Raw genomic sequence first — 23,973 nt, forward strand, 5'->3', positions numbered from 1 at the left:
GGGGCTGCCAGCGCGGTGGGGCTAAATGCTGGAGCCCAATGCTGTGGTCATATTGCCAGATAACATCAACTTTGTGACCCCAGTATCAGGCCCACAAGCCAAAGAGGGCAAGTCCAAGTCCAAGTGCAAGTCCAAGGAGGGCAAGTCCAAATCTAAGAGTGCCAAGGACAGTGGCAAGCCTGCCCCAGGAACCTCCCTATTCACTTCCAGTGAGGGGACCAGTGGCAAGAAGGAGGTTCAGGGATGCTCTGGGAATGGCGTGAACTCTGGTAGCTTGGTGACTGCCATCACCCCAAAGGGCTCAGAGAAATCAGCCAAGGCATCTCGTAGAGTGGCCGGCTCCAATTAGGAAAAGGAGGGCAGCTCATCTAAGAGCAAAAAGGAAAAAAGTGAGGGGGCAGGGACTCCGTTGGAGAAGGAGCCTAGTGTGTTCCAGCCTCACTCTGGCTGTGAGGGTGGGACAGTATGATGGGGAACAGGCAGCAGAACCTGCTGCTGTCGAGCAGCTTGGGAGTATAGCTATTGACACAGGAGCAGCACTCAATCCCTTGGGAGTTAAACCAGAGACCAGTGGGATAGTAAACAGCTTTATCTTTATTAGGAACGGGGTTCAGCAACACACACACACACAGCTTATGGGGAGAACAACAGCAACCCACCATCAACAAACACACCCATGTTATACACATAGACTTTTTGCCTATTGCTTTTAATATTTTGCTTTTAACACATATCAAAGACAATAAAAAGTCCTTTTTTAGATACATGGGGAGCCAGAGGAAAAGCAAGGATAACACTGGACCCCTGCTAAACCATATGGGACAACTGACACCTAGGAAAAAGCCAACCTGCTTAATAGGTATTTTGCGCCAGTTTTTCACCAGCCCCAAGGGACGGCCCTGCTCAATACGGTACAGGATGACCAGGGTGAGGGAGAATTGTTACCCTACATCAACGTAGACCATGATACCTTCAAGTCAGCTGGCCCCAGACAGGTTCCACCCCAGGGTACTTAAGGAGCTGGCATGCATCATAGCTCAGCCACTGGCATGGATCTTCAAGAACTCATGGTGCTTAGGTGAAGTGCCCAAAGACTGGAAGAAGGCCAATGTGGTGCCTATCTTCAAGAAAAGGAGAAAAGTAGATCCAGGGAACTACAGGCCTATCAGCCTCGCCTCTATCCCAGGGAAGTTCTTGGAAAAAATTATCAAAGAGATCATTCTTGACAAACTGGCTGATGGCAACATCCTGAGGGATAGCCAGCACAGGTTTGTTGAAAGTAGGTCTTGCCTGACCAATCTCATCTCCTTCTATGACCAGGTGACATACCACCTGGACAAGAAAGAAGAGACTGATGTTATATATCTTGAATTTTAAAAAGCCTTCGATCTGGTGTCCCATAATCATCTAATGGAAAAATTGGCCAGTTGCAGCCTAGGCTGTATCAGAGCCTGATGGCTAGGGAATTGGCTCTGAGGTCGGACTCAGAGAGTGGTAGTTGATGGAAGTAAATCATCGTGGGGTTCTTCAAGGCTCCATCCTTGGGCCTATACTCTTTAACATCTTTATTAATGGACATTGGTGTCAGAAGCAGACTGGCCAAGTTCACCGATGACACCAAACCTTGGAGTAAAGCGTCCACACCTGAGGACAGCATGGTGACCCAGGCTGACTTAAGCAGGCTCAGAAAATGGGCAGATGAAAACCTGATCACGTTCAACACCGAAAAATGAAAGGTACTCCACCTTGGGGGGAAAAAAACCCGCAGCATGCTTATAGGCTCAGCAGTGCTATGCTTGCTAACACCATGGCCGAAAGGAATTTGGGGGTCATGATTGACCACAAGATGAATATAAGCCACCAATGCGATGTCGCAGCTGGTAAAGCGAGCAAAACTCCGGCTTGCATCCATAGATGCTTCTCACGCAAATCCCAGGATGTCATCCTCCTGCTGCGCTCGGCTTTGGCCGCAGCTGGAGTACTGCATCCAATTCTGGGCTCTACAATTTTAAAAGGATGTGGAGAAGCTTAAGAGAGTCCAGAGGAGAGCCACGCACATGATCAGAGGGCAGAAGAACAGACCTTATGATGAGAAGCTGAGAGTCATGGGACTCTTCAGCCTGGAAAAGCGCAAGCTCAGGGGGGACCTGGTTGCTGTCTATAAGTACATCAGGGGCGTACATCAGGATCTTGGGGAATGCCTGTTCACCAGAGCACCCCAAGGGATGACAAGGTCAAACGGTCACAAACTCCTCCAAGACCGTTTCAGGCTGGACATAAGGAAGATCTTCTTTACTGTCTGAGTCCCCAAGGCCTGGAACAGACTGCCTCCAGAGGTGGTGTAACCACCTACTCTGGACTCCGTTAAGAGACATTTGGATGTTTATCTTGCTGGGATCCTTTGACCCCAGCTTTCTGCCCCTGGGGCAGGGGGCTGGACTCGATGATCCTTCAAGTTCCCTTCCAGCCTTAATGTCTATGAAATCTTATGTATTTTGTTGAGTTTTGCATTGCCTTAAGAAACTCCATTTTGTATTGCTCTGTAGCTTGACATAAGTGTTCGACCTTTGTATGCTGTACGTGTGAGAAAATGGGTGTGTGTGTGTCTGTGGAAAAGGAAAACATCAGCTAGTGACTGACTGAAGAATGCAGACAGATAAAAGATCAAAACAAGAAGAATCAGCCCCAGAACAGCAAGAGAACAATGGCCATCAACCTTCAAGGAAGAACACAGTGATAACACAGCAAAAGCCCAGAGGACTGGGTAAGTGGACAAGGCTATAAAAGATGGGGCAAGATATATCAATTTTGGATCTTGTTCTGCATATCATCCTGGAGCATCGGTTTGTCTGACAAGATGGACCGGCAAGAGCTCAGCTCCCTACTTACGATCAACTTGGCTGGCCACCAAGTTGATCTGAGTATTGATAAGACTGATAATGTATACCAGTGCAGAACAGAAATTGGGGTATGAATGTGGTGTGTATTTGTGTATTAAGCGCTTAATAAACGTGGCATCTTGCTTTATCCTCCCTTATAAGGTCTCGCTCGTGCTTTGAGCAACTGGCAATTCGGGGGAAAGACTGGAATGTTTTGCTGCTGGCCCCTTAAAGGTAGATGCCATATACCACAACTACTGCTTTTTTTTTTTTTTTTTGAAAGATCAGTGGAAATAAAAAATATTAACTGGTATCTGCATATGGGGTATGTGCATGGAATGTGGAGGATAACAAGATACACCAGTTTAAATTGTAGTGCAAACTAGTTTTTTTCTGTAGACAAAGGTAACTGCATACCCCAAGGTGAGGGGCCATTTAATGGGTGAAAATAGTTTGAATCATTTGGCATGATCAAAACGTGATGTGACTAAATCACCAACTCATTCATAAGTTTCTTCACATAATACTTTAAATATGAAACAATAAAGCAGGATGGCTCAACGGTGTTATAACAATGATGTTGTTTAGGATCAGGATCATAGGAAAGTAGGGCAGGAGAGGACCTTATGAGGTCATCCAGTCCAGCCCCTGCTTAAGGCAAGATCAACCCTGATTAAACAATCCCAGCCTGTTTAACCTGTTTTTGAAAATTTCCAGCAATGGAGACTCCACAAAATATTCTTGGTAGCCTGTTCTAAGACTTTTACACCTTCATAGAAAGAGAGTTCTTCCTAACATCCAACCTCAGTTTTCTTTGCTACAATTTGAGGCCACTGGGCCTACACCCATTGCTACAACCACAAGGAAAAGGTTATCTTTATCCTCTTCTATCATCATACTTCAGGTATTTGAAAACTGGTAAGCCTTTCTGATGAAGGCTGAAATAAAATTAATACTCATCTACATATCATCTTTTAAGTCCATTAGAATTTAATAAGGATGAAACCCAGATAGTTATATAGAAATTGTTTTAAAGACTACAACATTTAATAGAAAAATATGCGCGCTCTATAGGCTGTTCATCCATGCTGCAGAATTCTGTAGCACAGGATACAATTTATCAAATTCTATTGACTTTCCATAAGGCTTTTTCAAAGTAAATTATGTATTTTTTCTAGCACTCTTCTGACTGAATGAACACAACCATCTAATACATTTTGTTGGAGTCAACAGTCAAAAGATTCTTAGAAAACTGTGCCTAAAAAAAAAAAACCTTTTGATGCCTTGTGTGCCTGCCTGAAGCTGTCAACATGTGTCCCAACAGATGCAATCAAACATGGAGAGTAAATGCCACTTAGCATGTTTTTTTTAAAGCACAGTCTTTCCAGTGTTTGTAGGTACATACAGCATAGGTTTGTGGAAATACAGTTTACCACTATTTTTTTTGCTGTGCTTTCTTGGAATACAGTTTTCAAACAATTTAAGTGGGTTAAATATACACATATTTTACAAATATTAGCTAAGGAAGTACTTACTAACTGACAATTTACAAATACATTTTAAAATTTCTCCACTTTTGAGAAACTCGAGTCAAGATAATGTACAGCCAAAAAGCTTCATCTTGCTTCAACAGAAGTTACATGCAAGCAAAAAGGGTGTTAAAGAATATTTAGCAGCCCTAATATTCAGTACTTAATATTTAGCACATTTGGCATTTGGTACTGACTGACTAGACAGATTGCTGGGTACAAAACAGTAAAATACACTAACGTATTTGGCTTGTTATATTTAGCCCCCAAATACTAAAAGAAAAAAAAGAACACACACAAAGCCAATTCCCTCAGTGTTCAGATTATTTTTTACATGTCCAAAAAAAAGTGCTCAGAAATCAGTAGGGGGAGAGGAGAACTTTCTAGTCATACAAAAAGATGAAAAAGCTGGCCTGAGCTGAAAGAAAAAAACATTAATGCAGATCTTTCTGTATGAGAATTGAGGTGCTACGCTACTTCTCCTCATTTACCTCTTTCCAGCTCCACTGCAAGGAACAGGTTTACTTTGGAAATCAAAAAAAAGAAAATGTTCACACACAAAACAGCATCTACAAACAATACTGACCAATTTTGCTATCCTCAACATATTCTGAGTTTTGCATTTTATAAATGTGAAAAAAAATTAAATGTCCTCTTGTAAATGAAAAGACCAGTGTCTTAACAGAATATTTTTATAACAAGACAGTCAGGAGGAGCTGTCTGTTAAACGGTATGATTTTTTAAAATGAAAATTTAAATTGAGGAGAATCCCACCATAGTAGCCATCATATGAGAGAACATCCAATGCTGAGTTTAATTAAAGACCGCTGAAAGAAATTTCTATCCCCCAGCTACACCATCTGGAGGGAATTTTAGGAATCGGAAGTTTAAGGAACTTAAATAGTTCCCAGTAATTAATATGAGACAATGATTTGTTTAGCTAACTCTTTTGTCATTTAAAACATACTTTCAGCCCTCTTTCTGTTTTATGTTTCTTGTATTTCTGAAAAATAATGTGAAAGTTCCATAAATCCAAATTATTAATTTGTAACAAGATAAATTCCATACAAAAACTTTTATGCAACCCTGTTTTTGCCTGTATACCAGGTCTTCTGGTTGTTAGGACATTGCTTCTTTTTTGAGATAACTTTTTTATGTATCAAAAATATATGCTGTGCGTAAGTAACGTTTCTTCAATACATTATTAAAGGCCATATTGAAACTATTTAGGCCACGAATACTTGGAATGCACTGTAAAGATTTGTTTGACAGACAAATCCCTTCTTGCAATATAAAAACATATGTATTGCTACACATGGGGCACATCTACATGAGATGCTTAACTTTGCATTAGCATAGTTTACTGCAAATGCAAGTAGCAAACTTATTCGAGATTAGTAATGATGCAGTAGTGCTCATGTAGATGTTTGACCAGGAGCAAAATCTGCTCCTGGTCAGCCGTCCACAAGGGGGCGGGAGATAGCTCTTTGTCTCTGAGAGCTGCCTGGGAGCAAGGAGCTCCAAGCCCCCTGCTCTGAGATTACAATGGGGAGTGTGGGGCTGGGAGACCCTTATCCCCCAGCACTGGCTCCACAACCACAGGGCCAGAACTGGGAGATACTTATCTCCCAGCCTGAGCTCTGTGGTCATGGGGCTGGGACATAAGGGTTTCCCAGCCCAAGCTCCATGACTGTAGAGCTCTGGCTAGGAGGTAAGGATCTCCTAGCACAAGGCCCACAGTTGCAGAGCCGGCACTGGAAGATAAGGGTCTCTTAGCACAGACCCCATGACCGCAGACTTCAGGCTGGGAGACTCATCTCCCAGCACCAGCCCAGCAGCCACGGAACCAGTGCTGGGAGCTTCCTGCTGGCGAGACAGGGGAGCCTGTTCCCCACCCAGCTCTGCAAGCACAGAACTGGGGGTGGGAAACAGACTGGGGAGCTTGTGCCCCGCTCAGCTCCACTCTCAGAGCTGGGAGAGGAACAAACCCCCCAGCCTGTTCCCCACACCCCAGTTCTATGCTCATTGCTCATGGAGCTGGGCAGGAAAAAAGTCCCCCCAGTCTGTTACCCCTCAGCTCGGAGCTAAGTGGGGAACAAGCTGCCCAGCCTCTGCCCCACATGCAGGACAGGGGCTGGGAACTGTCCTAGTCAGTGACAGGTCCCAACCCCATGCCCCAATTGGGTGATCAAGGCACAGGGCTTGGAAAAAGCTGCAGAGGTAGGATAGGTCCTAGCCCCCTGCCCCCATCTGCTGGTGCAGAAGCTAGCAGCAAGACTGTCTGTTAGTTGCCCCACCGGCAGATCAGGGCAGAAGGCTGGGATCTTTCATAGATTTCATAGACATCAGGGCTGGAAGGGACCTCGGAAGATCATCGAGTCCAGCCCCCCGCCCAAAGGGCAGGAAGTCAGCTGGGGTCATAGGATCCCAGCAAGATAAGCATCCAGTTTCATCTTGAAGGTGTTCAATGAAGGCGCTTGAACCACCTCCGGTGGCAGGCTGTTCCAGACCCTGGGGGCTCGGACAGTAAAGAAGTTCTTCCTTATGTCCAGCCTGAAACGATCTTGAAGTAGTTTGTGACCATTCAACCTCGTCATCCCTTGGGGCGCTCTGGTGAACAAACGTTCCCCCAGATGCTGGTGGTCACCCCTGATAAACTTGTAGGTTTGCCTGTGTGAAGGAAGGATTTTGAGGCCAGCCTTGCCCCTGCTGTTCTGTGGGATGTCCTTGGGCTCTGCTCATGTGAGAAGGGGCTGGCAGCATCGGACTTGGAGCTCCTGGTTCAGACCCCTGAGCAGTGCATCCCAAGGCTTCCCCTCCTGCTGTCTCCACATAATTGCTATTCTCCGGGGTGGCTCGAGACTGATCTAATTCCACTCGTGTGCTGTGGCTGTGGGGATTAGCAGCGCTCAGCTCTCAAGCGCCGGTGCTCCGTGTGCTGGGTGAATGTCACTCTCAGCCTGCTCCCTGGTCTCTCAAAGCCGGGGGAAAGGTGGCTATGACCCATGCGGGCTTGGGGTCCCTGGCATTGCCAGAGGCATGGGTTCGGAGTGGCCTGAGTAGCCTCACAGCCCCTGATGCAGCACTGAGCATCCTTGGAGCTGCTTCGGTTCAGAGATCATTAATGAAGATGTTGAACAGTATGGGTCCAAGGACAGAGCCTTGGGGGACCCCACTGGTCACAGGACACCACGATGAGTGACTTCCATCGATTACTACCCTCTGGGTCCGACCCCGGAGCCAATTTTCCAGCCAGCGGATCGTGGAGGACCCAAGGCGACAATTGGCCAGTTTCTCCAAGAGGCGATCATGGGACACCAGATCGAAGGCTTTTTTGAAGTCAAGATATATGACATCAATCTCTTCTCCCTTGTCCAGGTGATAGGTCACCTGGTCGTAGAAGGAAATGAGATTGGTCATCTGTCCCTCCCCTGTAGCTCTTTCCAAGTCCTCTGCCCCTGATTGGGGAGCAAGGGTGAGGAGCTCCATGCTTACGGGGCAGGGGGACATTGTCCTCACCCCAGCAGCAGGCAGTCTCTCAGGGCCAAGAGACAGCTGTCTTCTGGCCTGGTGCTCCCTGCCAGGCCCTGGGCTAGCACCTGGAGAAAGCCTAGAGCTCCCCCACAGAGGAAGCAGGGGCCCATTACAGGGCTGCAGGAAACTTGGTGCAAAGAACAGCAAATCTGCTCCCTAAATCCCTGCATATATAGATGCCTACCCAAAAGCACTTACTCCAGAGTACAATTAGGCTGGAGTAAATGCATGTGTAGACACACCCATACAGTATTTAATTTACCTTATTCTTCTGATAGGATATTAACGTTTCTGTGTTTAGGAATCTGGCATTGATGGCAAGTGCAGAGAAATGAGTTATCAAAGCCAATGGTGTGCCTCAGGGCAATATTAGGATCCACGGATTTTGAAGAACATTTTTGATGGAATTTTCCCCAGTGATTTCTTCTAAGGTATTTAGGCATTGTGAAACATTAACATGAATGAAGTAATGGAATATTTTATAACAGCTATGATGAGTCTTTAGTCCAGGGGCAGGCAAAGTCCGGTCAGCAGGCCAGATCGAGCCCATAGTCGAGTCCATTTTTCAGCAGCCCTTGCCCACGTCACTGCAGCCAGTTCCCACGGAGACCTCTGGAGCGGTGGGGCTGTGAGTATGTGGGGCCAGGGTTTCCATGGAGATGGGCCCGAGGAGTGCTGACAGGGCACACAGCTGGACATGGAGCTGCTCCAGGGCCAGGGGTGGGATTTTGCTGTGGTGAGAGCATGGGCTAGGGCCAAAGCACAGCTGCAATCTGCTATCCACATGCCCTGGGCAGAGGCATGCAGGCAGTGGATTGCGGTTCTGCTCCAGCTCCAGACCACGCTGTCACCACCACAAAATCTCAGCTCTGGCCCCAGAGCAACTCCCCACCCAAAAGTGCATCCTGCTAGTGCTCTCCAGTTGGTCTCCATGGAAACCCTGGCCCTGTATTGTCATGGCCCCGCCACTCCTGGGGTCTCCATGGAAACGAGCCACAGCAACATGGGCAGGGGCTGCTGGAAATGGAGTCTGGCCACTGGCCAGATCTACCATTTTGCATTATACATTTGCAAAAAGAACCAATTGAATACACACACCTTCCAACAGAATGCAGGACCTCCCTTCATATCTGATGCAAAAGTACAGTGTTATCTTCTGATTTGTTCTATACACGTCCACCAATCATAGTTCTCCCTGGGTTTTGTGTGCAGGAAATGATTAAATTGATTCTTGGAGGAATAATGCAAACAATATTATTGTTTCACAGAAAAAAGTACTTGTTACCACATTTCTAAAAAGTTTGCTATGTCTTCTATGAAAGTCCATCAATATTGGTTGAGGGAGTAAGAAGGTCTGGATTTCATCTCATTTTCATTAAGCTGAAGAAGCCAGTGTAAGCTTGAGCATAGAACACATGTGGAGTTTCTCAAAAATATACTCAAGCATTGAAAGGCCAACTTCAAATAAAGAGCTAAATTCTCAGTTGGGTAGAGTCAGTATTCAGAGTCGTTCAATGCATGCATAGAGCTCAATTGTGGATGTAAACTTTAGATATAAAAAATAACTAATTAATCATCATAGCAATACCTTGGATATTGCCAACAGAGATTTTTTTTTAATGACAAATCTGCAAATTTTTTACTGACAAAACATTTTACTGACACATGTTTTTACTAATATCATGTTTTTTATAATATAAATGTAACCCTTCTACTAGACCCTGGATGGCAGTAACAAGGGCTGTGTTTAAATGTAGGGATTTATACCAACCATAGTAAAAGCTTGGTTGTCAGTAAAAAGTTTGCAGATTATCAGTTAAAAAAATAAAAACCAAAAACAAAATACCATCTTGGGTTGTCAACACTGCTAAACTACAGCAAAGGTTTTCACTATGCTGCCCATACCTCAGGGGTCCCCTACTCACCCCCATACCCTGACCTCACTCCAAACCATGCTCCTGATACTCCTGACCTCACTCCAAACCATGCTTCCCCCATCCCAGTTCGCCCCCCAGTTCATCCTGGGAAAGACCCCAACCTGCTGCCTCTCCCCACTCTCAGCCCCGCAACTCCATCTCAGTCACACCACCCTCTCCCTGTCCTGTCTATACATTCCCTCATATCTTTATGGAAGCTGCAAGATCACCAGCATGAATGGGGCATAATAAAACAGAAGAAAATATAAACTGTAATCAGGACAAAAAGAATGAAACCTTAGAGACAAGAAAGTAAATTTTCTTTCAACTAATCTGCCTTTTGTCAGCCTCAGCTTAATTGCTGGCTGCATTCAGTGTGGACTGCTGGATGCAGACTCATCATCAACTCATTTCCAGTTCAGCTTTTGAAAAGTCTGTTCAGATGCAAGATTTTCTCACCTGAAATATTTTGTAAAATGCTAAAAACATTGAATGTTTATTACATTAAGCTTTTAGGAATTAACATACCGAAATGAGAACAACTGGATACAAGGTAGAAATATTTGCATTTTCAAGGATATCCACCAGTTGTGTTTCTTGAAAGGCAGATTTTTTAACCTAAGTGAAAACAAATATCTAAAGTTACCAAAAGAAAATAAAACAAAATTATTGATTCAATACAATATAGTTTTTTTTTTATTTTATGAAAGAGGAAATGCATCCTCTTTCATAAAGTTATTTATGAAATAAATTATTATTTATTTATTATTTATATGTTATTTTTATTTATGAAAGAGGAAATGCATAATTAACCTCTTATAACTGATCATAATTTTACTTGGTAGGGGTACAGCCACATGCAGGGTGTTCTGCTGAAAACTACTTCTTTCTTTTTTGTTACACAAATACAAAATCAGAGTCTAAACACATGGTATGTATTGTTCAGTGTAAGCCTCCCTGATCCCAAAGATTCCTAGCTGGATATCTGATGTAATGGATTTGTTAGAACTAGCAAGTGGCAGGTAAGACTTGCCAGGTTTGATGCCTTATGAATGCCAAGTTTGATTCAGCCAAGCTCATCTCTTTCTATATGAAACCATTGTAATGGACTACAGTCTCTGAGAGAAGATGTGTCAAATGGATTTTCAAGAACTCAAGAACCAGGTACTTGTGACCAGAGTGCATGTAAGAATGGGCAAGAGGAGGGCTGACATGCAATTATCAATGTGTAACAAGTCTAGAAATGGGAACGCCATGAGGTAACCTGTTCAAAGAACTGTTAATTATTCTAATGCTTTATTATCATTTACCACAAAAAAAAAATCAATGGCAAACCTTAAAATGTAAAGTAATATGTTCTTGCATAATACTTACATGCATACAAATAAAATTGTAGCATTGTCCTAAAATGATGTTCTGCATATAATTATCATCTTTGCATAGAGATACTGATATACGTTTAACCTGCTAAAAAAGCATATGGGTATTACATTACTATACATATTCAGAATGGTGTTATTTTTCATGTTCAAAAGCCTCCAAAGTTGTTGTATATATTTCATACTACCTGGCTTAAAATTAGCAATTAACATTCTAAATACAAGAATCAAAACACTCCCTGCCACTTAAATGAGACAACAGAACAATGTTTCACTATACAGCTACAAAACATGTAGAAGATGAAGAAAACCTGGAGCAGGGTTGCCAAATGTCTGAAAATTTATGAACAGTCTGTAAAAAGTCAATCGAAAAATGCCTCTCCATGGAGCAGGGGCAGGCAAAATAGGGCCCATGGGCTGGATATAGCCCACCAAGCCATTCTATCCAGCCCACAGGGCCCCTAAAAAATTTAGAAAATTAGTATTTATCTGCTCCTGGCTGCCTGTCAAAGATGACAGGAGCCAGGGGCAGTAGGACCCAGGGGAAACCAGCAGCAGGACCGAGCAGCCCAGTTCCACCCCACCCTGGCCATTTTCCTGTATTCCTGGCCCCATACTGCTCCGGCACCATGTGGATCCCGGCTGCATTGCTGGACCATGGGAGCATGGGGACATGCCAGTACATACGTACGTGTGTGTGGGGGGGGTGAGTCCCACATGTAAACCCCACCATATATACATACACCCCCTTCGCACTGCCATACACACAGACCCTCACATTCATACCCCTCACACACCCCAGCCACCCTCCCCCCCACACGCAGTTCCCCCACAAACCCCATACACACCCACATCCCACATATCCGCACACACCCACACCTGCTCTCTCACCCCACACCCATGCCCCCACACCTATCCACCCCCCACAGACATACACACCCTCCCCCACACCCACAGCCCCCCACAATATACAAGTGCAAGACTTCATTTTAAGTTATTATATACAAATCACCTCTATGTACACCATACAAAGACATCTAAACCAGGACAAAAATATTTTTTTAAATCAAATTAGTGAATGTTTTAGATGTTTGCTTTTTAGAATATAATTTGGTATTTTTCTGCTTCTGAGATGGCAAAATTCCTTGCTGAAAGGAGTACTTCCGGAGGCAAGGGGAGGGACTTCTGGTGGCAAAGGTCAGGGGTTATGCGGCAGGACTTCCAATCACAAGATGGCAACTAGGGGGCAGGGCACCTGTCAAGGGGCAGGGCTACCCAATGTGGCCCTCAAAAGCCTGCCAAAACTCAGTAAGTGGCTCTCCACCTGAAATAACTTCCCAGCCCTGCTACAAAGCCTATTACAAAAAACTTGAATCATCTGTAAAAACTTTAAGCAGCATGTCAGTGTGCCCGTCCTGGGTACCTGTTTCTCTTGTAGCTCCCCCAATTCCCGCCTGCCACGACTTGATCTAAATGCAAATTTGGCGGGGAGGAAGAGGTGTTAGATGCCGGTACCGCAGTAAGGAACACACTGGCCAGATCTTAGTCCAAAGTGCTTTATTATTATTAGTCTGTGATGCTCGCTCTCTCTGAACGCCAGTCAACAAGGAGATCGCCACGTGGGTCCTTGCCGTTTGTCTCCCATGGTAAGGACTACTGGTTAATTTGATGATCAGCTGCTAATTGCCTTGTTAGCGGCTGATTAACACCGACCCTGGGATTCCCCGGCTGTGGCTCGTGCCGGCATGCGAAGCGCAGCTTAGTCAGTTTCACTTTCTCTTTCTTTCACTTTCTCTCCTCTCCGCCTCCCTTCACCCTCCAGTGAGGGATCAAGGTTACTGTGTCTGCAGGGCAGGATTGGGTGCTCCCTCGCCCTCTTTCTCTCTGTCTCTCTCTCTGCTCTTCTCCCCACGCTCGGGGAATCTCACCATGCTGAGCCCCAGGAGCTGCAAGGGTTTCCGCACTGCCGCTCCTTTTATGACTCACTGCAGAGGCCATCTCTCCAGGTAGGATGTGATCCGGGGGGGGTGGGGGGGGTATCGATCCCCCAAAATCCCTTTGTCGTCGGGGAGCACGTCCTTGTCTCCTGGACTCTCTCAGCATTCCTCGCCGTAGGCCTCTCTCTCGTTCCTCTCAATGGGTAAGTGCCCGAAGGCAGCCTTGGGACGTTTCCTCCCTCTCTTTCTTTCTCTTTCCTGGGTCCTCATTGGCTGCCTGGGTTATTACGTTCCCCATTTCCCGGATGTTCTAATCTCCAGCAGCTGCTACCTCATCTTAGTAACCGAGTCGTGGCTGCGACGCTGTTACACAGCAGAACTGATTGAAGCCTTGTGTTGAAGGACAGACAGAGCACAGCAGTACAACATAGTGAGTGAGTGGGAGCACAGCACATTGCTAGGACCCTTCTCTTGAGGGCTTTAGACTTCTCCCCAACTAGGCATGTATCACTGCTGCTAAGTCCTGTCAGCTGCCTATAATATTGCTGGATTGCAGGTATTCTTTGTCAATCTATGCTAAGACAGGGGGAGCAGGGTCATAAGGGTAAGGCTTGGGGAGAGGAGGCATGGTGGGGTAGCATGGTACAGGGTGCAGCTGGGGGCAGCAATGTGTGGGAGCAATTACAGGACCCCAGGAAAGTAGCACAATGTAAACCCGCTGCTGCAGTCATAATTTTTTTTCTACTACAAACATCCTACTGATCATTTTTTTACTATGGTTGGAATTAAACACCTAAATTTGAACCCAAGCCTTCTAACTGGGGCCTGACAGCAGAGCAGGGACTAAAAGAAGAGTTATATTTACATTATGTAAAACATATGGTAGTGGTAACCCTTAAGGAGCAAGCATGAGAACTACAGGAGGAAGTGGCAAGGCTCTGAAGCATCCTCTACCATAGGGACTTCATCAATTCAATGCTGGAGGAGACTTCAAGGACTGCAGAGGAAGGACTGCCTGAGGCCACTGGAGAAGGCACCTGGATACCAAAGAAGGTGGAAGCTAGAAGATTGTGACACTTTCCATTGATGGAAGAGGTCAGGTCAGGCATCCCTGAGTTTGGAATGATCAAATTGATTGTGCTCTATGAGGAAATGACTGGCTCTGTATGAGGGGGAGAGCAGTGGACATGACATACCTTGAACTCAGCAAGGCTTTTTATATACTCTCTCATGACATTCTTGCAAGCAAACTAAGGAAGTAAGGCTTGGATGAATGGACTGTAAGGTAGGGAGAAAGCTGGCTGGATCATAGGGCTCAATGAGTAGTAATCGATGGCTTGATGTCTAGTTGGCAGCCAGTATCCAGTGGAGTGCCCCAGGGGTCAGTCCTGAGGCCAGTTTTGTTCAATGTCTTCATCAGCTCTCTGGAAGATAGGAAGAAATACACTCTCAGCAATTTTGTGGATGACATCAAAGCTGGGGAGAGTAGTAGATACACTGAAGGGTAGGGCTAGAATTCAGAGACCTAGACAAATAAGAGGATTGAAGCAAAAGAAATCTCAAGAAGTTCAATAAGAAGAAGTGAAAGTCTTGCACTTAGAACAGAATAGTCCCATACACCAGTACAGATTTGGGACATGCTGGCTAAGCAACAGCTCTGCAGAAAAGGACTTAGGGGTTACAGTGCACAAGTTAAATATGAGCCAACAGTGTGCCTTTGTTGCAAGGAAGGCTAGCAGCATCCTGGGCTGCATTGCTAAGAGCATTGCCAGCAGATCAAGGGAAGTGATTATTCCCCTCTATTCAGCACTGATGATGCCACATCTGGAGCCCAGTGTTTAGTTTTGGGCCCACCATTACAGAAGGGATGTGGCCAAATTAGAGAGGCTTCACTGGAGTGCAATGGAAATGGTTGGGGGCTGGGGCACATGACTAGAGAGGCTGAATGAACTGGGCTTATTTCATTTGGAGAAGAGGAGATTATGGCGGGAGGGGGCAGGATTTAATAGCAACTTTCAATTACCTGAAGGTTGGATCCAAAGAGGATGGAGCTAGATTGCACTCAGTGGTGGCAGATGATAGAACAAGGAGCAATGGTCTCAAGTTGCAGCAAGGGAAGTTTAGTTAGATATTAGGAAAAAAAACCTCTCTCACTGGGAGGGTAGAAAGGCACTGGAACAGGTTACCCAGACAGGTTGTGGAATCTCCATCCTTAGAGGTTTTGAAGACCCAGCTAGACAAAGCCTTGGCTGGGATGATCTAGTTGGTGATGGTCCTGCAGGGGGTTGGACTAGATATCCTGATGGTCCTGCAGGGGGTTGGACTAGATATCCTGAGGTCCCTTAGAACCCTAATTTTCTATGATTCTGTGATTCCATATCAGTAGAAAACATGTGTCAGTGACAAAGTTTGGGTGTCAATAAAAAGCTTGCAGTTTGCTGGTTAAAAAGTGTTTTTGTGTTGGCAACTCTGAACTGGACAAAAAGGAGCATGCTGCAAGTATTTCTATGTGTGGCCAGGTTCATGTTTAATTTTATGCTAGAAAGAGCAATTTCAGAAATATTATCCTACTACTAGGAATAGCCTCCCTGGACTTCTCCTAAGCTTCCACTTTGGGTACTGTCTCTGATGGTGTCTAACTTCTATTATAATCAATTCAATATTGTCCTTAAGGCTTACTTTATCTTTAGATAAAACTACAAGTCATATATCGGGAGGCAGGGGGGGAGGGGGGGGAAAAAATGTTCACTTACATTAGATATTATTTGGAGTAAATAAAAGACCATCTGGAAAAAAACCATCCATGATGATTTTATTTTCTTTGAAAATTATTCTGCTAATTTCATTGTTTATTTCAGGTAGGAACACATTACTGTGCATCAATATAAAAAAAAAATTCAGATAATTCTCTGCTGTCCTCTCCAAAATGTCATTTTCATGCAGAAGTCTAATAAAATCCTGAAGATTACATTTTTAAAAAGAATTTTATACTGTCTCCTTAAAATATATGCTCGTTTTTTCCTGTGAATATTTAACATACTTACTTCTCTTTAAGAAGGCTAGATTTGCAAAGTCAAATAAGGAGTCTGGGCATAAAATTTCAAGAATATTTCACCTTTTGCTTGAGTTTTCCAAGAATTTCAGAAGCCTAACACCTCCTAGGATTTATACATATAAGCCACAATATTGTGCTAAATACAGACTGGGTATGGTGGGAATTTCAAAATAAAAGTCACACTATTTGCCTCAAAATTTTAGTGATCTCTATATTTTTTTATGCATTTTAATCAACTTGGTATACCAACACACTGTTTTGTGTGAATAAGTATATTAAGACTTGATTTTACTTGCTTTTATTATCTAGCAAATCAGGGCATGTTCTGTCCAGGCAAGCCTAGTCTCATAGGTCCCCTCTACATGTTAGAGAAATGGCACAATCAACAGGTTAATTGCGTAATTACCTTAAAACAAGCTCTATGTACTATGTATCCATGTACTATCACACAATAAAAAGCTTCAGCCAGCTATAAAGTTAGGTCTTAAAAATGTGTACTAACTTCATAGCTGTTGCTATTGAGCTATAATTTGCACATGGAGCAAGGTCTCCCCTGAGGCCAGGAGCCCCATCAGCTGACAGGGGTCCAAGGCACAAGGGTGCACTATGCCCAGTAGGAAACCCCTGAAAACTCTGGACCAAGGCAGCTGCTGATCCCCAGGGCTCAGGGGTTTGTGAATCCCTCAGGCCCTGGAGATCATGGCTGCCATAATCTCTGAGGCTTGGAGGTACATAAAACCACTGAGCCCTAGGAAGCAAGGCAGCCATGATCCCTAGGGCTTGGGGGTACACGAAACCCCTGAGCCCTAGGGATCATGGCAGCCGCAATCCCTAGATTCCAGGGGTCTTATGCATCCCTCCACTGAGGAGCTCCCAGCCACAGGAGCTTTCTTGTTGCTGGTCAGGGGGAGCCTGGGATCAGGCCAATGATAAGGTGTGATGAGATCTATTATGAGATCCTGCAATCAAACCGTGCCATACACATATGGCATGACAGGAGGTGCAACTGCGTGGATTGCACATTAGATCCCATTACACATTTACCTCCACATATAGAGGGGGCCATATTCTATAAATGGTAGAGACATGAGCTGATAGCTAAGCATGTTAAGCTTTATGGACATAAGTTCATTTGCAGTGGTACAAAGTGTTTTCCTCAACCATTTCAAATGTCCCTGCTGGTTCTCCCTCCCTCCCACTTGGAGGGGAAGCAGGGAGGACCAGAGAGTGGAGCCCTACAGAATGCTGAGAAACCAAGATTAACCAGTGGTACCAGAGACAGATCCAGCGTGGGGTTCACTGGCATAGTTTTATAGTTGATAGGGTCGGAAGGGACCTGAGCAGATTATCAAGTCCGACCCCCTGCCATGGCAGGAAAAAGGACTGGGGTCAAACAACCCCAGCAAGGTGTTCATCTAACCTCCTCTTAAAGCCCCCTAGGGTAGAAGCCAGCACCACTTCGCTTGGAAGTTGGTTCCAGGTCCTAGCCCCCCTGACAGTGAAGTAGCGCCTCCTGATGTCTAGTCTGAATCTACCCTCTGCCAGCTTGTGACCGTTATTTCTAGTCACTCCTGAGAGTGCTCGGGGGAACAGGGACTCCCCCAATGCCTGCTGGTCCCCTCTGACTAGTTTGTAACAGGCCACTAGATCCCCCCTCAGCCTTCTGTTGTGGAGGCTAAACAGGTTCAGGTCCCTTAGCCTCTCCTCGTAGGGCCTGCCCTGCTGCCCCCTGATCATGCGGGTGGCCCTCCTCTGGACCCTCACAATGCTGTCCACATCCCTCCTGAAGTGCGGTGCCCAGAACTGGACGCAGTACTCCAACTGCGGTCTGACCAGTGCTGCATAGAGGGGGAGGATCACCTCCTTGGACCTGCTTAAGATGCATCTGTGGATGCATGACAAGGTACGGTTGGCCTTCCTGACCGCATCCCCACACTGTCGGCCCATGTTCATTTTGGCATCAATAATGATTCCAAGATCCTTTTCTGCCTCTGCACTGACAAGAAGGGAGTTCCCCAGCCTGTAGGTATGCTGCTGGTTCTTCCTCCCCAGGTGTAGCACCTTGCACTTGTCAGTGTTGAAACCCATCCTGTTCTCATCTGGCCACCCCTGTAACCTGTCTAGGTCCAATTGCAGCCTATTCCTTCCTTCTAGTGTGCCCACATCCCCCCCACATCTTAGTGTCGTCAGCAAATTTGAAAAGGATGCTTTTTACCCCCCTCGTCCAAGTCACTGATGAAGATGTTGAACTGTGCAGGTCTGAGGACCGAGCCCTAGGGGACCCCACTACCCACATCCCTCCAGGTCAAAAATGACCCATCCACCACCACTCTCTGGGTGCAGCCCTCCAGCCAGTTAGCGACCCATTTGACTGTGTTGGTGTCGACGCCACAGTCCCCTGGTTTTTTAATGAGAATGTGGTGAGAGACAGTGTCGAAGGCCTTCCTAAAGTCCAGAAAGACTATGTCCACTGCTACTCCTATGTCTAAGGATTTTGTGACCTGGTCATAGAAGGCCACCAGGTTGATCTGACAGGACCTGCCTCTAATGAACCCATGTTAATTGCCCCTAAGCATACCCCTGCTGGCCCCTCGTGGACATGCGCCAGGATAATTCTCTCAAAAAGTTTACCCAGGATCGAGATAAGACTAACTGGCCTATGGTTTCCTGGGTCCTCCTTCATCCCTTTTTTGAAAATGGGAACCACATTGGCCCTTTTCCAGTCCTATACTTGCACCCCACTTTGATTCTTGTTCCACCCAAAGTTTAAAACCAACTGCTGGCAGTGGCAGCTGTATTTCTAGTCAAGCAGTGCTGAGGGAGCCAATTTCATTCGCTGCTAATTATAATTAGAGTCCTACTTAATTCACAGTTTTGTGGAAACTGCAAAAATCAGAGGTATCCACAATTGCTGGAAAATATTCCACTGGCCACGATTTCCCACAAAATCAACCCCAAAATAGCTAACTAACTAACTAGTGTATTTTTCATATAATATGCTGTTTTAGAATCTCTGAATCCTTATTGTGATACTTAGACAATGCAACAATCCCTGCAACCCCGCTCACATGCTTGAGACTTACTGACTGTCTGCGGCAAAGGTGGGGCCTCTCCACCAATCTGCAGTGATGGCAGGGCCTCCCCACCAACCTACAGAGTGGGGCAGAACTGCCAGTAAATGCCCATGAAAAATCGGCCCTTTGTGCCGCAAGCAAGCCGCAAAAATGGCTCCCTCTCGCCACAAGTAGGCCCCTAATTATAATGTACCTGATGCCTTCTAAATTCTTCATTCCATGGGTGTTAATGATCCTCTTTTTCAATGGTTTTGATGTTCTACTAATCAAGTTATTCTTTTTTCTGCAATTCTGTTCATCTGTTAGCTGCTCCTGATAAAGAAAGTCCTATTTCACAGCCCCGCAAATTGTTTTTAAACTCATTCCAATAAAGTTATGTGCTTTTGCTTTAATCTTAAACTGAATAATACAGCCCTAGGCCCCTAGCATATTATTAAAGTTTCTAGTTTATTTTTACCTGGTGAAGAATGTGTATTGTGTTACATGTGATGATGTACCTCACCATTTGCACCCCCTTTTCAAATTCTAAATCGAGTGTAACACTACAGCTGATTACCCATTACATGTGGTACTACAAAGAAGTTCCTGTTTCTACTATCTTTGTGGAGTTACAGATACTTTGAACATGTGCAAGTTAGCCTTTTGTAGCACCCTAAGAGGATACATAGCTCTACAAGTGTAATGTGTGTCCTGAGGCTACAACACACATTTGTCTTTGTGTAAATTAAGTTTACACTTAAAGCTTATTCTGGGGTCCCTTAGAAATGCAAAAATCTCATTGTTTTCTATAAGCTGAGCCTTCATGTGAAATACAGAGCTTTAACTGTATTTTAGCAAAACAAATATGTGGTTTCAGTGGAATTACTCATGTACTTGAAGTTGACCACATACTGAACTGCTCTGCTGCATCACAAGGGTGCTCAGCACCTTACATATCTTAGTCTTTAGTTTATATTGTGGGCCAGATCCTCAGCTAGTACAAACAAACACGGCTCAGAGGAAGCCAGTTTAGACCAGCTAAATATTTGGTCCCAGGTAAATATTTGGTCCCTGATGCCTTCTTAGGACTGCCCTACTAATTATTTATGCATTCCCCCTATATCATAATGCAAACTACATCATGGAATTTTATTTTCACACACAGAAGAAAAAGGCTTATCTAATATATTGCAACATAAGGGTAATTTTTTGGCAATTTAAACATGAAAATCCTAAATTAGCAAATGACATAAATGTGTTTATAAAATGACTCTACGGTGTTGTTGTATTTTGTCATTTGTGTTTTCATTCTGCTAAAAAAAGTTGAATAAATCTACCAACTGGAACATTCTATTCTGCAAGTAATTTACAAAGTAGATAATTTTAAACAAGTAATCTAGTTATCATCCAATATTTTCCTTAAAGAAAGAGTAAATGACTATTATAACAAACCCAAAAGAAATTAAATTTTCACATTATATATATATTTTTAATACTGACTTCTTATCAGTGTATTTGATAAAATATAGCGCTTTAAAATATGTAGGAATTATCATCTGAACACTGCATGAGTGTTTTTGAGAAGACAGTGTCTTGTTCCAAAATGCTGTGGCACTGGGAATGATTGCAACAGGCATGTTAAACTTTCTATTTCTCATACAATCCACCATCCCAAATCTACCTTTCTAGATCTTTTCTAAGTCTCAGCATCTAGTATGCCTAGCACGCTATTTTACATTCTGCAACTCAGATTTTTATCACTGTTTCCATTCTATTTCATCCCACGGTTCTTGCACAATACTCTCTATACTTCTGAAGAAATACTGAACATTCAAAATATAAGAGACCAAGACACACTGTAAAAGAATATGTCAGAATTTCAATCTTTCTTTAATTCTGGTTTGAAAGTGGCAGAGACAACTTTTAGGCAATAACATAACAATTAGTAGACCAGTTCCATCTGAACTAGCAGTCTTTTCAACCGTCATTTCCACATATATTTTATAAACCGTCTTCCCAATTATACACCAATCTACTCACTTCTTAAACAGCAAACGGAAAATAAACTAACTGTCTGCTGTTCAAGAAGTGAGTAGATTGGCTTATAGAACATATGTGGAAACGATGGTTGAAAAGGTTGCTAGTTCTGATAGCTAAATCTCTTGAAACTGCCAAGAACCATCCTACTAATTGTCATGTTATTGCTTAAAAGTTGTCTTACTGACTGCAGAGATTCTAAGATGAGGGGCTTCCCTCCCCCCTACATGTTATATGGGGAAAAATATTATTTTAATTGACTAAATATGATATGTTACTTCTATGTACAGAATCAGTGAAATCTCTACCAGAATACTATGTCCAATTCCGGTGCCTACTACTTTCTGATAAGGAACAATTTGAGATGGTTCAAAGAAATATCACATGAATTATCTAATGATTAGAAAGAATACATTGAAATAAGATTTAATGGGCTCGATTTATTTAGTTTTTTGGAAAGGCTAAAAAGTGGCAATCTGATAAAGAGCATTTCAAACTAGCAGACAAAGTCATAACAAGGTCTAGATGTCTCTAAAATATAGGTTCTAGTTCAACAACAAATTATAGTTTCATAGTTGGTAGGGTCGGAAGGGACCTGAGCAGATCATCAATTTCCTTTCATCAGTCCCATGGGATGCCCATGCCCACTACAGGGCCGGGAAGTCCGGGTGAGGATGATCCCCTGCCCTCCATTAATGCTGACTTTCTGAAGGAACATCTTGAGAAGCTGGATACCTTCAAGTCAGCTGGCCCTGACAATCTTCACCCCAGGGTACTCAAGGAGCTGGCGAGCATCATAGCCCAGCCTCTAGCACGGATCTTTGAAAACTCTTGGCGCTCTGGTGTAGTGCCCGAAGACTGGAAGAAGGCCAATGTGGTGCCTATCTTCAAGAAAGGGAGGAAAGTGGATCCGGCTAACTATAGGCCCATCAGCCTGACTTCTATCCCGGGGAAGATCTTAGAAAAGTTTATTAAAGAGGCCATCCTTAATGGACTGGCCAACGCCAACATCTTAAGGGATAGCCAGCACGGGTTTGTTGTGGGTAGGTCTTGCTTGACCAATCTCATTTCCTTCTACGACCAGGTGACCTATCACCTGGACAAGGGAGAAGAGATTGATGTCATATATCTTGACTTCAAAAAAGCCTTCGATCTGGTGTCCCATGATCGCCTCTTGGAGAAACTGGCCAATTGTCGCCTTGGGTCCTCCACGATCCGCTGGCTGGAAAATTGGCTCCGGGGTCGGACCCAGAGGGTAGTAATCGATGGAAGTCACTCATCGTGGTGTCCTGTGACCAGTGGGGTCCCCCAAGGCTCTGTCCTTGGACCCATACTGTTCAACATCTTCATTAATGATGTGGACACTGGAGTCAGAAGCGATCAGAACTGGCCAAGTTCGCCGATGACACCAACCTCTGGGGCAAAGCATCCACACCAGAAGACAGGCAGGTTATCCAGGCTGACCTGGACAGGCTCAGCAAGTGGGCGGACGAGAATCTGATGGTGTTCAACGCCGATAAATGCAAGGTTCTCCACCTTGGGAAAAAAAACCCGCAGCATCCTTATAGGCTCGGCAGTGCTATGTTGGCTAGCACTATGGAAGAAAGAGACTTGGGGGTCATCATTGACCACAAGATGAACATGAGCCTGCAATGCGATGCGGCGGCTAGTAAAGCGACCAAAACGCTGGCTTGCATCCATAGATGCTTCTCAAGCAAATCCCGGGACGTCATTCTCCCCCTGTACTCGGCCTTAGTGAGGCCGCAGCTGGAGTACTGTGTCCAGTTTTGGGCTCCACAATTCAAAAAGGATGTGGAGAAGCTTGAGAGAGTCCAGAGAAGAGCCACGCGCATGATCAGAGGTCAGGGAAGCAGACCCTACGATGACAGGCTGAGAGCCCTGGGGCTCTTTAGCCTGAAAAAGCGCAGGCTCAGGGGTGATCTGATGGCCACCTACAAGTTTATCAGGGGTGACCACCAGCATCTGGGGGAACGTTTGTTCACCAGAGCGCCCCAAGGGATGACGAGGTCGAATGGTCACAAACTACTTCAAGACCGTTTCAGGCTGGACATAAGGAAGAACTTCTTTACTGTCCGAGCCCCCAAGGTCTGGAACAGCCTGCCACCGGAGGTGGTTCAAGCGCCTTCATTGAACACCTTCAAGATGAAACTGGATGCTTATCTTGCTGGGATCCTATGACCACAGCTGACTTCCTGCCCTTTGGGCGGGGGGGCTGGACTCAATGATCTTCCGAGGTCCCTTCCAGCCCTGAAGTCTATGAAATCTATGAAATCAAGTCCGACCCCCTGCCATGGCAGGAAGAATGCTGGGGTCAAATGACCCCGACTAGGTGATTATCTAGCCTCCTTTTGAAGACCCCCAGGGTAGGGGCGAGCACCACTTCCCTTGGAAGTTGGTTCCAGATCCTAGCCTCCCTGACTGTGAAGTAGTGCCTCCTGATATCTAGCCTGAATCTACTCTCGGTCAACTTATGGCCTTTATTCCTCCTTACTCTGGGTAGTGCTCGGGGGAACAGGGACTCTCCCATAGCCTGCTGGTCCCCCCTGACCAGCTTGTAGACAGCCACCAGATCCCTTCTCAGCCTTCTCTTATGAAGGCTAAACAGGTTCAGATCCTGTAGCCTCCACTCATAG

General features: G+C 44.9%; 1 protein-coding gene across 1 annotated transcript in view; it reads right to left on the minus strand.

Annotated features, from left to right (window-relative positions):
- The window catches only part of ISPD (isoprenoid synthase domain containing), a 232,055-nt gene that overhangs the window by 97,869 nt on the left and 110,213 nt on the right, over positions 1 to 23,973 (minus strand). The window contains exons 8-9 of the mRNA XM_006018934.3: positions 11,233 to 11,325; positions 10,387 to 10,476 (exon numbers count right to left, since the gene is read on the minus strand). Of these exons, the coding sequence (XP_006018996.1) occupies positions 10,387 to 10,476; positions 11,233 to 11,325 (183 nt within the window). The remainder of the gene's footprint in view (positions 1 to 10,386; positions 10,477 to 11,232; positions 11,326 to 23,973) is intronic.

Source organism: Alligator sinensis, unplaced genomic scaffold (assembly GCF_000455745.1).
Source record: "Alligator sinensis unplaced genomic scaffold, ASM45574v1 scaffold123_2, whole genome shotgun sequence".
In the NCBI taxonomy this organism is placed as follows: domain Eukaryota; kingdom Metazoa; phylum Chordata; order Crocodylia; family Alligatoridae; genus Alligator; species Alligator sinensis.